The sequence below is a fragment of the Strigops habroptila genome, chromosome 11, assembly GCF_004027225.2.
Source record: "Strigops habroptila isolate Jane chromosome 11, bStrHab1.2.pri, whole genome shotgun sequence".
NCBI lineage: Eukaryota > Metazoa > Chordata > Aves > Psittaciformes > Psittacidae > Strigops > Strigops habroptila.
The window spans coordinates 12,324,473-12,342,334 of NC_046360.1; the positions used below are offsets into that span (position 1 = coordinate 12,324,473).

Here is a 17,862-nt window from a genome sequence, read left to right on the forward strand (position 1 = left end):
AGCCCTTCCTACATAAATATTTGCCAAGCAATGCATTTGTGCCTGTCGATGGCTGTCAATAGGAGCCTGCAGTGCTGTTATCTGCCGAGCTGTCATTCTCAGGAACCTGATCCAAACAGCCCTGTCCGTATCTCAACTGATGGCCAAGTTATTTGTCCCTTTTCACCTGCCAGAGCCTGGTCCCCAACTACAGAGCACCCCAGAGTGCAGGTGGATGGAGTGAAAGCATCGTGGCTGGCAGGAGGCATCGAGGTGCCTCTGCACTACCAGCACACAAAGAGTTAATGGGCTCACATCCACACAGAGAGCTGTCAGACAAAGCCATGGCTTGGATGCCTCCTGCTTCCCCCTGCATCCTTAGGCTCCAGCATCTCCCTGCCAGCTCTGGCAAGCTGCTAGTGGCAGGGAAAGGGCTTGCGTGGACCAGCAGCTTGTGCCAGATGGGATGGTGCCAGGCAGGGATGTAGTGACAGGCCAGAAGGATGCTGCTACCTTACCATGGAAATGGTCTGCTGTTTTCCGTCTCAGGGCCTCCACTGTCTCCTCTGTGTCTGCCCACTCCAAGACCAGCCTCCGGCCATACAAGTGTGTGCTGTGGCACAGGGCGTTGAATGCTTTCTGCAGAGTGAAGAGGGAAAAAGAAGATGAGAAGGGAGAAAATAAAAGTAAGCTTATATGAGACAAAGCAAAGATGTCCCTCCCCCTGCCCTGAATCTAAAAGGCCACCAGAGAACATTCTGCTTTGCTCTGATGGGGCAAGGCTTCATCTCCATCAGTGGCTTTGACTCAGTCATTTATCTTCTCCATACTTGTAGCAGAGCAAATACCCACCACCATTCCTGCAGGCTGCTGCTGCTCACCAGGGAGCAGGCTGAAATCCAGCCTAGCAAGCAGCTCAAGGTTGGCTGCAGCCCTGCATCACCCTGGGACCACACCTGAGCTGGGCTGAGGAGACGTGGGGCAGCATAGGTGGGTCAACAGCAAACCAGGGCTGGGATTAAGTCAGGTCATGAGCTCTGCAAACTCGCATCCCTGGAACAAATATGGCAGCTATAGGACCACAGAAACACATCCTGCTGTACATCAGGGATGTGTCCTCCCATTCGGAGCACCAAAGTTGTCCTGGAGAAGCTCACACCACAGAAACACATCCCACTGTCCATCAGGGATGTGTCCTCCCATCCAGAGCTCCAAAGCTGCCCTGGAGAAGCCCAGACCTCTTCTCTGAGCCATTTGTTAAACAGCAATTTTGAACCATTTCTGTGTCCCCAAATAACACACCTCTGGGCAGACGGGCCCTTCCTGCAGGAGGCTTTGGCTGCCCACCACCACTCCTCTGCAGGCAGGACCCTGGTTACAAACCTCAACAAAACCTCCCCCATTTCCAGTGCCAGCACTCAGTAACCTGCATTTTCCCCTCCTTCTGACTCCCTTTCACTCATAGAATTCCAATTGACCATAAAAAAGAGAAACATGGAGCACCAGCTCCTCACTGTGTCCACCATCACCAGCTCCTCTGTGTTGACCCCAGCAGGGTGCTGTGACTCCTTTTTGGGGGGCACATTCCTCTCCTAAGGGCTGCAAGCCTGGCTGGTGCTTTTGCAGCTACAGCTGGGTTCATTTGCCACTGCTGGTGTTTTAACGCCCAACTTCCAATTAGCAGAGCAATGTGTTGGCTTAAATAAGCACTGAAGGGGAGGTGGCAGTGGGGAGTTGTGCTGGCATCAAGAGCCATTGCCAAAGCCTGGCAAACAACTGCAGCTCGAATCACTGGGTCTCATTTGTTAATTTATACTTCTTAAGTTCTCATTTCCCGTAGCACAAAGGAAGAGGAAGGTTGGAAGACAAGCAGAAAGCCCCAGAGACCTCACTGCACTCCACAGCAGGTCATGGAGGAGGGCAATCCATGCTGAACGTGCCCATGCTGAGAGCCCACGTGTGGTGGGCTCTCATCCCCCAAGCCACTTGCTCTGCCATGTCCTCCTCGTTGCGGGATTGCAGTATCTGCTCAGCCCAGTTTGGGATAAGGCATCCTCTTTCGGCAGCAGTGGGAATGGTCATGGAGCAAGAGGGAAGCCAGATGTTGCCATTAAGTTGTACTGCATAAAAGAAACCTGCTGGGAGAGATGCATCTGCCAGCAGCCTGGTGACACGGGCACTTCCCAGCCAAACGCACTCCCAAAATGTGTGCACCCAGGAGAAAACAAAGCCCAGGATGCCAGGGTGAGATCACAGGAGACCCCTTCAGCCGGCTGCTGCTCCGGCCCATGCAGGAAAGGAGGAGAAGCCACATATTTCAGGTGAAAAGCCTGCAGTCCTGTGTCCAGCTCTGGGGCAACAGCACAAGAAGGACGTGGAGCTGTTGGAGCGAGGCCAGAGGAGGCCCCGGAGCTGCTGCGAGGGCTGGAGCAGCTCTGCTCTGGAGCCAGGCTGAGAGAGCTGGGCTGGGGCAGCCTGGAGAAGAGAAGGCTCCTGAAGGGGACACCTTAGAGCAGCTCCAGGGCCTAAAGGGGCTCCAGGAAACCTGGAGAGGGGCTTTGGACAAGGGCCTGTAGGGACAGGCCAAGGGGAATGGCTTTAACATGCCCGAGGGGAGATTGAGATGAGCTCTTAGGCAGAAGCTCTTCCCTGTGAGGGTGGTAAAAGGCTTTAAGATTGTTTTCAAGCCAAACCAGTCTGTGATTCTACAATTAAACATGTGAATGTCACTTCCTTTGGAAACAAGCTAAACCATAAAACTTAGCTCTGTGTCGCTCTGAGAGGAATAAAGACTTTTTCAGGAGTTAAAAGAGAAATCACCAACGATTTAAAAGACAAAAGGATGAAGGGGACAAATGCCATCCCCATGCATCCACACTGCTGGAAATCTTCCAGCAAGAGGAGGAAATTTGCCACTGCTGCTATTCCAAATGAAAAGACAGGTAGGGAAAAAGCACATTTTAATCACGTGAGCAATATGACATGAAGACAAGCAGATTGGCTTCCAAAGACAGCATTGAACGGCCAGAGGTTTGTTCAGCTGTACCTGAACTAGGGATGAAGAGAGGAGTACACCCACTGTCAGGTAACACCAAAAGCTGAAGAGCCCTGGCAAACCTCCTCACAGGTCTCTTCTGCTTTCCAAATGCTTCAGGGGTTGCACGAAAACCCTACAGCCTTCCACCCCTAAGAAACAGGATGCAAGTATGCTTAAAACACGTTGGTTTTGAACCCTCCTGAGTATGATTTGGCAGAGTTTGGTTTGAGCTTAATGTTGTTATCTCAGTGTAGTGGGGTTGTGTCGCTAGCTTGGAGTACAGCTTGGGCAGCGATAGAGCCCAACCAGGGAAAACAGCAGGGAAAAGAGGAGAGAGGCTGGAACAGCAGCTTAAAAATGCTTGTGGGATTCAGAAAGGGGCTTTTAAAATGATGAGGTGGCTGATAAACTCAAATGAAGGCACTGGGACACGACAGACACTGCTCTGGAGCAGAGCCTGCTGCGCCGGGGCGGTGGAGAGGCAGAGATCAAGAGATCGGACCATTGCGCCTGTCACCCCCGGGTGCTACAGCTCCATCCCTAAATGCCATGTTAATTTGGAGGACAGTGCTGCTCCGCCTAGAGATTCCCCCTTGCCCTATTAAATACTCAAGCTGAAGGGCCTCCGGGCTGGAGTCGTTAGAGGGACAAAGGGTCAACAACATTAGGAGCTTGATAAATTTCCCTTCCTCACAAAAGCCAGTCCCAACTGAGGATGCTCTCTGCGATGCCAGCTGCACACGAGGATTTTTCCTTCCATGTGCATGCATTTTTAAAGGTTTGACTGTCTTTCCCGAATGGGCAATTTCTGTTTGGAGACCAGATGCATTTTTATATCAACAGGGGAGAAAAGTGGAAACTTGGCTTCCAGTTAATAGTTCACAAATAAAAACAATCCCCCAGCAATTCTGTCGAGGGAATGTCAGGAAACATGTCAAACGGATAATGCTGCCTTAACGGGATTCATTTGTTATTGCCAGCAGATCAAAGTTCCTCTTCTCATCCCCGAACTTCCATGTACTCCCAGCTAGTGGTCAGCTGGCAGTGGGGATTTAAAACCAAAGGCCAGGTTGGACGGGGCTTGGAGCAACCTGCTCTAGTGGAAGGTGTCCCTGCCCGTGGCGATGGGGTGGAACTGGATGAGCTTTAAGGTCCCTTCCAATCCAACCGTTCTGTGATTCTATGATCAGCAGGCACACAAACCCTCTTTGTTCCTCCCACTGCTGTCTTTGACATGAGTTCTTCCCCATTGCCTGGCTTTGCAGTGTGTGTGTTGTGATCTGTTAAATGCTCAAAACACAGAAGACAGAGGGCTGCTAATTTCACCTGATGGTGGTGTAACGCTCCCAGTTGAGTCCATTCATCACCCTGGGAACCGTCAAATGACCCAAGAGACAGCCCTGGCTGCAGACATCACCAGGGGGAAGCCAGGCTTGAGAATGGGGCTCTGAAGGACGAGCAGTTGATGGGATGAGGAGAAGATGCTCCCACCAGCAGCATCCTGTGCCCTGCCTGAACATCATCTTCCCTAAAACCAAGGCGACTCACTGCTCTCCTTGCGCAGAGCACATGCGGAGGCTGAGGGAACCCGATAGGACAGTTCGGAGCAGGAGCCCCACATCTGTGTCCTGGCTTTGGAAAATCTCCATATACATTCCCACAGCAGCTGTGATTGCTCAGAGAAAAAGACAAACACGAGAGGTCACAAGCTTTAAATGCTCAACAAAGCCCCCCTAACTATTCCATTACAAACCCATCATGTTTTATAAGATGCTTAGAAGCGATTTCCACATTACCACTCTGAGCAACAACATCACTGACAGCCACAGCTATTCAGCTCCGAGGTCTCCAGGCCCACTCCCCTCCTCTCTCATTTCACTAAGCAATAAACTCGGAGCCAATTATGGCCCTGTTTACAATATTCAGGATCCTATTCATCAATACCCAGCGCATCCTCTTGCAGACGGCCAATGGAGTGTACTTGATGTGACACTTGTGAGACAATTAAATCCCTCAAAGAGATGAGGGAGATAAAAAGAAAAGGAGAAGGAAGAAGAGTCGGTTTGCTGGAGAAGAACAACATCCCCCACAGATGCTCTTCCACAGGGCAGCTTGCTCCCTGCATGCTCACCCCTCGTGTGGCTTCCAGGAGCTTTGGGAATGCTGCCTAAAAGCCAGTGCCCTCCCCGTGGTACCCATGATGGATGGACTTCCTACCACTGAGATCTCTATTTGTCCACCACTGCTGGAATCAGCCACTGGGTCACCCCAAGGGGCTGAAGAGGGATGGGAGGGAGACACTGAGCCTCTGCCCTGTTTCCTCCTGAATGCAAGCAGAAAAGCAGGTGCTGTCACATGCACCCCCAAACTGAGCAGCAATAAGGACACATAAGAGGGACGTGGAGCTGCTGGAGCGAGGCCAGAGGAGGCCCCGGAGCTGCTGCGAGGGCTGGAGCAGCTCTGCTCTGGAGCCAGGCTGAGAGAGCTGGGCTGGGGCAGCCTGGAGAAGAGAAGGCTCCTGAAGGGGACACCTTAGAGCAGCTCCAGTGCCTAAAGGGGCTCCAGGAAACCTGGAGAGGGGCTTTGGACAAGGGCCTGTAGGGACAGGCCAAGGGGAATGGCTTTAACCTGCCAGAGGGGAGACTGAGATGAGCTCTGAGGCAGAAGCTCTTCCCTGTGAGGGTGCGGAGGCGCTGGCACAGGGTGCCCAGAGAAGCTGTGGCTGCCCCATCCCTGGCAGTGTTCAAGGCCAGGTTGGACACAGGGGCTTGGAGCAACCTGCTCTAGTGGAAGGTGTCCCTGCCCATGGCAGGGGGTTGGAACTGGATGAGCTTTAAGGTCCCTTCAACCCAAACCAGGCTGGGATTCTATGGTTCGATGATAACCAGCCAGGTCCCTGTATGAATCTTTCCATTTCCTTTAGGAAAAGATTAATCCAAACGCCCAGAAGAAATCCTGAGGGACTCTGGAGTGAAGCAGAGGTTAAAGCAAAGCAGCCCCGAGCTGGAGTTTGAGCAGAGCCATGGGCACATGGAGAGGAACCAGTTCCCAGGGGACCCACTGCACCCCACGCTGCCCAGTGAGCAAGGAAAGGACAAATGCTGAGCAGAAAGAAGTTTGAATTAGGATCAATACAGGACTAACAAAGAAACTCTATGCACTGTGTTATATGGGAGGTCAGACTGGAAGGGATGATCTAATAGTCCCTTGTGATCCTGGATCAATGAATCCTGCCTAAAAACATAAACACAGGCTCTGCTTGCTCCCCCTCCTCTGTCTTTCAGCTCTGCTCATGGTCTGATAAATTCAGAGCCTCAGGGAGTCAGTGGAGCCATGTGGCCCCTTCCCTTCAGCAATAACATCCCTTGGCCTGTGCCCACAACCATTCCCCTTCAAGATACTGTGCAAACTGCCAGGAGCCAGCAGTGGGGATGAAACCTGCAGTGCTCTGGTGCTGGGAGTACCCACACAGCAGCTTCCAGTAGAGATGAGGACCCTTCTCCCATCCAGGGCATGAGAGACCATGCCTGGTCCTGCCTGCTCCTGAACCACTGGCAAAGAGAGAACATCACTATCAGGCTACAACCCTCTTGTTTCTTCTGGAAATATGGAATTTAACCATATAGGAAAGCTCCAAAATAATAACAGACAAGAGCATTTTGAACAGGAATCTATCCGAGCTTAAAATGCTATGGAATATTTAGCAGCAGAAAGTGCATATAGATTGTGAAGACACCAAGATATTGGAACAATTTGCGGGTTTTGCTTAAAGCAAAACGTGCTTTCAACCTTCAGGAGCTCAGTTCTTGGTGCTGAGAAAGGTTGCCTGCTGCTGCCATTTTCCATGTTGCTCTGAAATAACCAGTGCAGACCACTTTGAGAAAGCACCCTTGGCCAACCTGTGACAGCCAAGTCCCCTCTTCGCACCAAGACAAATGACTGTATTACAGAACTTGATCCTTGGTTTTGTGTTCTCTCTGCTTGCCCATCCTTTTGGCCAATTCACAGCCACTGCTTTACTGCACTACCTGAAAAGCACCAGAGGAAGGCTGCTCACAGAGGGCCTCATAACACACAGAGGAACTGATGAACACTGGCGTTGCACAGTCTGCAACAGTGAACAGCCACAACATCCAAAACTCCCCTAAACCCAAGGCAGTAGTGGAGGTGGGACATGTACTCAGGTTTCCTAATGTGTTAACGTTGGTCAAACCCATCCCTTCTCACCTGGCTTCTGACAAACCTCAAAAATAAGCCCCTGCCCTTCTACAGTACAAGAATTTTTAGCCATTTTATCAGTTGCACCAAACTTGTGCCCTTTATGGCTTAGGTTTGGTTTTTGTCATGTAACCCGGAGGTTTTAGCGTCAGGGCAGCTCTGCTGGTGAATGGTAACAGCCTGCCCCAACTCTGGGCTAAGCCTCAGTGGGACAGAGCCTCCAGGCTCCCTTCATCACCTTCTGCCCTGAGACCAGGCTGGGAGAGTGCCAGAAGAGGAAGATCACATCTCACCTTGGCATCCTGCTTGGTGAGGAAATCCACAAAGCCAAAGCCCCGGTGGGATCCTGTTCCTGCCATTTTCTTGGGCAGCCGGACAGTCTTCAGCTCTCCAAAGGTGCTGGGAATTAGAGAGGGAAAAGCAAAGACACTGTGAGATCAAGGGAAGAACCATCAGTTTATCACAAACCACAGTGTTACTGGTTGCAGGCCTTGTTCAGGGCAGCCAAAGAGCATCTCCAGGTTACTGCTGCTCCAATCCACCACCAAACCAGATGTTTTTGCACCTCTGAAGAGTGTACATGACACAGGCATGAGCCAGAGCATGGCCCCATGGGGACCTGTTCTCTTTCCAGAGTAGCTCCTCCATCCCCAGAGCCTGTTGTAGATGGATCCCGCTGCTCCACAGATGCTGGGTATCACTTTTAAGACTGCATTTCCTCACTTTAACACTTGGGTACCTGCATTTCCAGCCACCCAGCCTCTTTCATGGGCTGGAATAAACTGCTTTTACTTAAGCTTCCTGAATGTAGAAAGAGGTGAATTCAGCAGACCCAAGTCCTGCACGACAACCCTCAGATCCAGCAGCATTTCAGACAAGTTTTTGAGTGCCAACATGGTGACAAGTCAAGGAATGGGGAGATAAGGGGGTTTCTGTTTAGCTGGAGGGTATAGGATAGGGCTCAGCCATGACCCAAGTGGACACCTTGTCATGGCACGCCTGTCCCTAGAGGAGCAGCTTGTCACTTGAGCACCAAAGCACCCAACCATCCCACTAGCCTGGACCTTGTCCAAAAAGCCTGAAAAGAGACCCAAAAGAGCCCTCTCCAGTGCCATCCCCTGGAGAAATTCCAGGACAAAGCCGATGCATTCTCTGCATCCGAGCTCCCACTTCCCCTTCTCCTCCCCTCCCCTTCCAGCCATTTATCAAACACATATGCACAAACTGCAGGCAATAAATATTTAATGTGGACCAGGTCTGACTAGATCTGTTATTTTATTTGAAAATCTCCACACACACACACGTGCATACACAAAAGGAACCCAGGATGCAGCAGTGCCAAAGAGCACCTGGGAATAAACACAGTAAAGGCTATAAATGCTCTTGTGAAATGATATAAGCTAAATCCTAGGAGTTAACCTGGTGCACTGACAGCATGACCAGGCATTCATCTCCCCAATTTCCTTAGGCAACGTGGTGTGTAAATGTACCATTATGAAGCTGCAAAATGAATCTGCACGTCTCCTCCTCAGTGCTTTCCCTCCCTCCTGCCCCCTTCGTGCTGGTGTTACACAAACAAACAAACCCAAGTGGAGGGGAGGGAGCAGCCTCCACTGTGAGGATGCTCAGTCCTGGAAGCAGCAGAAGGGTCCTCTCGCATGGGGGTGTGGGCAATGGGGGACCCAGGAGCATTGCGGGTGGCTCCTATAGCTTGCAGCATCCCTGTAGCAGCTTAAATGCCATAGTTGGGTTAAGGGAGAGGTAATGAGAGAGCTCCTGGCCCAAGGAGGTGACCACCTAAAGAGACAGCCCGTGGTGGCATGGGCAGAGGGATGCTTGCTTCAGTCTATGGAAAACATCACAGGCATTGCCTATGGGGAGCAGAGTGTTTGCTAAAAGGGAGGAGGTCTCAGACAACACTTACTCTGTGCACTACAACACCATGTGTCTCCCTTTGACACTGAGAACCAACATGCAGATGGGTGAGGATGGGTAAGAAGGTGCTCATGGGGTCCCAGGGGCAGCCGTGGTGCCCCAGCTTAACCCTGGGCAGAGACAGGAGGAGATGCCTCTTCTTTCCTTCATTCCCAGCTCAGAGATACCCATGCTGGGAGACGTTTGGAGTCAGTGGGGACCTGATCCAGAGCAGGTCTGGCCACCAGCATCTCCCTGAGCAGGCGGCTGTGGGCAGGAAGGACAGCAGTACCCAGCAGCTGCTCCCAGAGGGATGGATCCATCAGGAAGCAGGCAAAGCAGGGGGGTGAGGGAAGCCGAGGGGCACGGCAGAAACAGGGCTGACCCCACCAGGGCTGCCAGTAAAACACCTACCCCCAACTGTGGTGCTAATTAGAAACCACAACACAGCAATTACCAGCCCAGGAGCTGCGAATGAAGTGGAGAGCTCAGGCCTTTAATGTTCCCCTCTCCAGTGCCAGGCAGAGGCTCACACCTCTCTTTTCCAATTATTTCCTCTGGATTTTGGCGGGGGGAGAAAGGCAGTGGAGGAGGGAACCCAATTACCCCCCGCAGCGCCAGGCTCCTGGTACCCAGGGAAGGCAGATGCTGCATGTCTGCTCCCACATCGATGCTGCAGCCTTCCAGCTCTGGGATGGCTGCGCATGGATCGTGCCACGGGCAAAGCCACAGGAGCAAGGATGGCAGAAGGAAAAGGGACACAGGCAAAACCCGAGCAAAATGACAGGGGAGGGAAGAAAGCAGCTTTAATACAGGCTGCTAAACTGCAGCTCGACTGTAAGATCCCACTGAGCTGCTTTAAACCACACACTTCCCAGGAGTGGGGATGGCTGCGGAGGCAGAGGGACTCAAAGCAACTTGGGTGTCACTGCCACCTCTTTCCCCTTCCACAACATGGTCTTAATGGGCATAATCAGCATGAAAATGCAGCAGTGATGGGGATTCTTGAAGCTGATCAGGGATGGGGGTTCTTGGACCCAGCGTCTCTCTCCTTGTCAAACTGGACAGAGATCAGAAAGCGCTGGCACCAAACCCCTCTGCCAGTGAGGAGCACAACACTGTGCCAGCCTTCTGGCCCCAAGCACGATGGTTTACAGGGAAGGCCCTGGATTTAGCATGAGTGTGAAACCCAAGTGGTTTCTGGATTTGTACCCACCAGCATCCAGGTCTTCCCCAAGTGCTCCTGAGCTCCTACACCAGCGCCAGGGCTCAACTCCAGCACAAGCACTGAAGGACCTGGAGGCTGCAGGAACAAAGCCCTTTCCTTTTTGAGACATTGACTTGTCTGCAGAAGACTCTAAGCTCCTTTCTGGTGAGTCCTGCACCCACCAGACCCACATCCTTGGCCTAGGGCTGGATTTCTGGCTGGGCACTCCTGCGGTTCTCAGTGGCACCACACCAGGCTGAGTGTGGTGTTATAAGTGCGGCAAAACCAAATGTCTTGTACAAACAACCTCCCCATGGAAGTGCTCACGATTATTGTAGAATCCCAGCCTGGTTTGTGTTGGAAGGGACCTTAAAGCTCATCCAGTTCCAACCCCCTGCCACGGGCAGGGACACCTTCCACCAGAGCAGGTTGCTCCAAGCTCCTGTGTCCAACCTGGCCTTGAACACTGCCAGGGATGGGGCAGCCACAGCTTCTCTGGGCACCCTGTGCCAGGGCCTCAGCACCCTCACAGGGAAGAGCTTCTGCCTCAGAGCTCATCTCAGTCTGCTTCTTGAAGGGATGTAAACCAGAGAAAGAGGTTTCCTTTACAGAACTTGGCAACCCAAGAGTGCTTCATCAGCTCATAGCTGAGGACACACCAAGATCAAGCACAATGAACATGTCTTTGAGTTTGGGACTTCAACATAACAAGCAGGGCTGGACAGGTCTTGGCTGGTCCCAAGGAGTTTGCAGCTTACCCTGGTCTGGAGGTACCTGTCTCATGAATGAGCACATGCAATCCACTGCCATGGCTGCCTGGGGCAGTGATGGGGTCAGACTGAGGCACTGAGTCAGGGTGGGGAGAGACTTGGAATCAGGGGGCAGAAATTCAAACAGAACCTGATGGGAGAAGAGAAGCACTGAAAAGAGGTGGTGGAGTCAGTAGCAGCAGATGGTGCTGGCACTCAGGTGTCTGGTGATACTGGGGTGAAAGCACAATGGGCTTGGTAGCAGGAGAGCAGTGATGGAAGGGGACGGAGCTGAAGGGTGAGAACTTGTGCGTGGTGCTGGCAGAGGAGGGAAGAAAGTTTCTGAAGACCACCTGTATCCCTGTCCTCATCCGGCTGCTTGGCCATGTTGATGAAGGATGGGCAAGCACCTTCCAAGTGAGCAGTATGTTGTCTACCAAGCTAGAGTGTGCTCTGGTTAAGAGCAATAGAATGTCCTATAATTAGCAGGCAAAGGACTTGCCTCCCAGTTGGCCTGTGCCAGAAGGATATAATTACAATCCCAAGGAGTGATGTTCCTCTGACCTGCAGCCAGCTTGCAGCGTGGAGGAGAAATCTACTTCTCTTCTCTCTGTTCAGCCAGGGAGGCAGAGGGATGGCTACAGCACCACTGGAAGAGCTGCCAAAGCAGCACGAGAGCACCTGATAGCTGGCAATGCCATGTAGAAGTGCTGGACCCCTTGTGGGTGGCAGGGAGGGGATGGCCCTTCTGGCATCTCTGGGAATATCGCATGTTTCTGCTGAGCCTGGGATGCGTGACTTGTTGAAGGAAAGGTCCTCCAAACCCATCCCACACCTCTCCAAGCCCTGATCCCACTTGGAATTTCAAAGGTCAATGATTCTTGCTACTATGTGGGGAAGAAAGGCAGGAAGTGATGCAGCAGCGTATGCATGGCGGGTTGCTGGGGGTATGCACGGCGGGTTGCAAACCTGCTGCCTCCTTGGCAAAGTTCTTGCTCTTTGCTTTTGCCCCCCACCAAAACTGCCTCTATTAATTGTGGTTATGGCAATTAGCACGATTAATGTAACTAATAAACAGTGACAAAGGGGAATGGCTTCAAGCTGAAAGAAGGCAGGTTTAGAATAGACACTATGGGACCACCCCATGCCATTCACTTTTGGATTGTGTGTGACCTTGTTCTCCTGCGCCCCAGGTGCCTCCTCACAGCCTGGCTTAGTGCAAGGGATTTACTAATCCTTGTGTGCTCCCATGCCCAGACTGCAGGTGCTCTGGAGCAATCTTAAGGGGGAATGGCTTCAAGATGAAAGAGGAGAGATTAGATATTAGTGAAAAGCTCCTCATGAAAACCTCTAGCAAGGTTGCCAGCCTTCCTGTGGGTTGCCATCTACTGCCACCACCTCCTCCTCTGCTCTCACTGCCTTCTCATGGAATCATAGAATGGTTTGGGTTGGAAAGGACCTTAAGATCATCTAGTTCCAACGCTCTGCCATGGGCAGAAATACCTCACACTGGACCATGTGCTGCTGACTCCATCCTCCCTGATGACTGCTGGCAGCCCTAGGACAGAGCTCAAGTGAATGAGCCATGCAGCATAACCACTCATCAGGCACGGCTCTGGGCAGGGAACACGAGTCCAAGAGACACAAGTCCTTCCCTTCCCTCGCTGCACCACCTCTTCCCCCGCAGCAGGCTGGAGCCACACAGCAGCCCAGCAGAATTCACTCAATCACTTTGCAATGGTCATCTTAACTGCATTATTTCCACCACCCCCCTTACCCCCAAATAGGACCTTCCTTCCCCCAGCAAATTACATCCCTACCAGCCTCTGCTTCTGCACTGATTTGCTGATTATAAGGGAATGGGGAGGGAAATAATGGTCCTTTTTCTTTCTCCTTCCTTTAGGAAAGACCCTGGCAAATGGTTTTGCCCCTGGGCTGAGCCATGGCCAGTTCCACCCCCTGCATGAGAGAGTTAATGAAATAGGCAGCGGAAGGGCCCTCCCGCCTCCCGCTCCAGGACTTCACTGACTCCAGTACAGCTAATCCCATTACAAGAAAATAACGTGGATAATTCAAGCTAATGAAATCGTTACAAGAATGTGGACAGCCAGGGGTGGACATTCAGAGCCAATTTAACACCCCTTGGTGGTGTTATCCCCAGCACAGGAAATACCTGAAAAGAGGAAGGGAAAGGAAAGAGGGAGGGAAAAAAAAAGAAAGCCCTCCTCTCTTGTTAGCTTAAATCCTGTTAGAGTTAGAGGAATTAATCTGCCACCTATCTCCCCTATTACTGTTATCATCATCATCATCATCATCATCATCATCAGTAACATCTTGGTAACCTCTGAAAATTAGCAAATGAACACACAGGAGGGCAAAGCAAAGGCTCCTGACACCCTCATCCAAGTGCAAACTGCTGCTGCCTCCATGTCTGGTGGAGTGGGGCAGAAGATGATGGGTGGAAGGACTTTACAATACATGAGGTGTCCTGGTGGACCCCCAGACCATGGCTGCATGGATGAAGTGATGCTGGGAAGCAGGTCCCCACCTCAAAGCTGATCCCTCATTCCCGCAGTGGCTCCTTACCTGCACCAGACAATTGTGCTGGATAATCAAATCCCCTTCAAAACCCCCATGAAAAGGCAGTGGTATACAGGAGGAGGACAGCCACGTCTGCATCTTGTTCTTTCCTACATGGATCATCAGTTTTTCCAGCTTCCCCTCTTTGCCTAGGAGCATCGTCTTTGTTTGGAGGCCTCTTGATCTGCTGCTGCAGCAAAACTGGGTTTCACTTGATGCGATTCCTCAGTGCCAGCCTTGTGCTGCCGGGAGAAGTGCTACTGTCCTCTCCCAGTCCTTGGCTGCTCCTTCCTGAGGCCAGTTTTGGGGAACAGACCTGGCCACCCTGCTCAGAGCTTCCCATCTAAAGCCAGGCTCCCCTCTTGGCCACCCTTACCGAGGAAAGCTGGGCAATTCCACCATGAATCATTCTTTTTGGCACTGAGCATTTCCAGGCAGGAGCTGCCAGTCGCACTGCACTTGTGGATGAGGTGGGGAACCTCCTCCACACCACCTAAAAGAAGTGCAGCCCTGTCTGCTTGGGGTCAAATTTGTGGGGAGCCTCAGCACAATAAGATCTCAGAGCTATTGAAGCCTGTGTCCTCAGCTCACGTGGGATCATGAGTGTCCAAAGGCCTCCTGCATATTCAGCTGGACACAGGTGATGCCCACTTGTACTTCTCCTGTGCTGCTGGGTGATGGCAGGACAGTGAAGTGGAGAGACTCCCAAGTCTAAAAGAACTTCCAGGTCTCCCCAGGAGAGAGGGATCTCTCAGAAATGAAGGCTTCTAGAACAGAAGTGCCATTTAACACAGTTCTACGTAAAGGGCCCACAAAAATTGGGAACAGCATTTACAAACCAGGAGGTCCTCCAGGACCAGTCATGACCATCAGATCCTGATGAGGCAGGAGAGAGCATTAAGAGATGTTGCAGTCCAAGAGCTGCTGCTAAAGAAATGGGGAATGAAACAGGGAGCCCAGGCTCCTCTTCAGCTCTGCTTCCGTGTACAGGTGACCTCAGGATTCCACACCTCTCCCATTATTCCAGCTCACTGCCCACAAAACCACGGCTGCTGCCTACCAACCTCACACAAACATACAACCCTTTGATCCATCCATGAAGGTAGAAGAGGGACTCGTGATTTAACCTGTGCAACGTGAATACGAGCATCTTTGGTACAAGAGAGAAAGGAAAAGCCCCACAGCAAAAGCAGCAGAAAAGCTGGAAGTCATAAAAAGACTGGAAAGAAAGCCTGGAAAGACAGAGAAATCACCCAGGTATTTCTCTTTGATAGGAGAACTGAGGCCAGAGAAAGGTGCACAAGCAGCACGTTGGCTGTGGTGATGGGACACGTGGTGTCCAGCCTGGGTGCTCATCCCACGTGGAGAGTCTCTGATGTGTCACGGAGAGGAATTTTCCACCTTTCTGCCACTGCGGCACAAATAACACCTCTCCCTATCCTCAGGCTTTATTTCTGCCAGACACATAGGAAACCTACAGCCTGATTCCCACTGCATCCCCCCAAATGAGGCTGGAAGCAACCAATGCTTTCCACAAGCAGCCCTGCCCATGGCAGGGGAGTGGGACAAGCCCCCTAGGATGTGCCCGGCATGAATGGCCCCATTCCCTGTCTCTGGAATGCTCTCTCACAAACACATCTAATTGCATCCAGACGGCGCTTTCGGCACACCTGCCACAGCAACTGCTTATCTTGCCGACGACTTCAAGAGCATCATCTGCAAAGTTTGCAAGGAAGGGAAGGCAATTAGCATTCCCTGGCTAGGCACAAAGATCCTCCTGCTTTATCTCCACCCTGGCTGCTTGGCAGAGGATCCTTTGGTGCTAATTCCCTCCCGCTGCTCCCTCCACGTCAGCTCCTCCAGTTGGAAATACACAATGGTGTTTGCTCCCAGAAAAGACCCAAAAGCAAAGCAGGGTGGTTGTGAAGGGAGGGAGCAGTGGTGGCCAAACCTGCCTGCACCAGGAGATGCACCAGTTCTCACTACAAGAGAGACACTGAGGTATTGGAGCGGGGCCAGAGAAGGGCACCGGAGCTGGTGCAGGGCCTGGAGCACAAGTGTGATAGGGAACGGCTGAGGGACCTGGGGGGGTTTAGTCTGGAGAAGAGAAGGCTCAGGGGGGACCTTATCGCTCTCTGCAACTGCCTGACAGGAGGATGGAGCCAGGAGGGGGCTGCTCTCTGCTCTCAAGGAACAAGGGATGGGACAAGAGGAAACGGCCTCAAGCTGCACCAGGGGAGGTTTAGATGGAGATGAGGAACAATTCCTTCCCCAAAGGGTGCTCAGGCATTGGAACAGGCTGCCCAGGGCAGTGCTGGAGTCACCGTCCCTGCAAGTGTTCACAAACTGTGTAGACAGGGCTCTCGGTGACATGGGTTAGTGGTGGCCTTGGCAGTGCTGGGGGATGCTGAACTTGATGAGTTTAAAGGTCTTTTCCAACTTGACTCTATGATTCTATGTCTAAAGGCAGCAGGACAGACCTGTGCTTGAAAGAGGAGAGCTTGAGGTCCAGGGCGAGGGGGACCACTGTGATACACATGGTGGAGGATCTTACAAAGTGCATGTTTTATCTCTTTAAGCCTGTCAATGTGGGGAAGAGGCACCGTGCCCGTGGCAGAATAAAGTGATGCTCCGCCACAAGTACACGCCAAGAAAAGAAAATGATCCTGGTAGACACAGTGGCCAGGGCAATGTGGTCTGGGAGCAGAGGGGAGCCTGCAAAGCTCCCATGTCCCCATCCCTATGCCACCTTTCCAGGGTCTTCTCCCCAGTGGCCACGCTGGCCTGGCACATCTGCCCCAGCCCAGCCTCATGGCTTCAGCCTCTTCCCACATCCCTGCTCAGCCTTGGCACCAGGCTGTTCTCACTGAGTTCTCCTCCTTCATCCCCTGGTTCAGGGTCCCTTTGTCCCAGCTAAAGGCTTCACTGGGACTCTTCTCTCTCCTACCTGCAAGTCTTCGCATCTCCTACCCCTATGTGTCAGCTCAGTGCCCAGCTCTCAGCAGGGACCACGAGCTGACTCATGTATCCATGCTGCAGGTTTACATCTCACTGTGGTATCTCCCTGATGTACCCCACATGCTCCCCAGAATAACAGTCTTGATCCAGCACATGGAATCACAGAATGGTTTGAGTTGGAAAAGACCTTAAGACCACCCAGTTCCAACCTCCTGACATGGGCAGGGACGCCTCACACTACACCATGTCACTCAAGGCTCTGCCCAGCCTGCCCTTGAACACTGCCAGGGATGGAGCATTTACCACTTCTTTGGGCAACCTGTGCCAGTTCCTCACCACCCTCACAGTAAAGAACTTCTTCCTTATATCTAACCTGAACTTCCCCTGTTGAAGTTTAAACCTATTACCCCTTATACATGGAGGAAGCCCACGAGATCCACCTAGAACCCAACCCTGGGGAAGCTGGTCCAGCTTTTTGGATTGTCCCTGCTCCCTCCGTCTTCTGCCTGCAGAAAACTAAACAAAGTTCAGCTCTTTTTGGATTTATTAAGTTTTGGCACAGATCTTCCTAAGCTAGTTAATGCTTAATGCATGCACAAACAGTGCCAGCGACTATGCAGACATCTATGTGCTTCTCCTAAGGAGCTGTGAATTCACCTACAAGGCTCCTGCTAACATCAAGCCTTATTCCTTGTGGATGTCTCAGCCAACAACAGCCTCTCTTGGAGCTCATGGTGAAGCAGGATCAGCAACATGACAGCTCTGGCCCTAGACCAACAGGCAGCCACAAGACCTTCCCTCTCCTCACGATCCAAGACCAGAAGCCAGTGGCTGCTTCCCATCGCTTAAACGTCTGCTTTAAAAACATAGCAAAACATTTTACCCCTTCTCCATTTCTTTTCCTTAAGAGTTGCTTCTGAGGGACCTTATCAAAAGCTTCCTGGAATTCCAAGTAAATTAGTCATTAGGCAGGTTTTTAGAACAGTAATTAGGCCACTCCATGCCCCTGATGTATTATTTACCTGAGCAGATATACATAATTAGGCCTCTTCTTTATAACTGGTATTACACACACTAAATTCTACTCCAGTCTATCGTCTAATTACACAATTAGGCTGCATGCTAAACAGAAAGAAAGCAATTCTGAGAACCAAGCAAAAAGAAGGGGAAAAAACACAACAGTCATTATTAGTTTTTAAATCCTCCATCACCAGCACAGC

At 51.7% G+C, this 17,862-nt stretch overlaps 1 protein-coding gene across 1 annotated transcript in view; it reads right to left on the bottom strand.

Annotated features, from left to right (window-relative positions):
- The window catches only part of RBM19 (RNA binding motif protein 19), a 69,463-nt gene that overhangs the window by 16,175 nt on the left and 35,426 nt on the right, over window positions 1–17,862 (bottom strand). The window contains exons 22-23 of the mRNA XM_030501671.2: window positions 7,528–7,633; window positions 498–618 (exon numbers count right to left, since the gene is read on the bottom strand). Of these exons, the coding sequence (XP_030357531.1) occupies window positions 498–618; window positions 7,528–7,633 (227 nt within the window). The remainder of the gene's footprint in view (window positions 1–497; window positions 619–7,527; window positions 7,634–17,862) is intronic.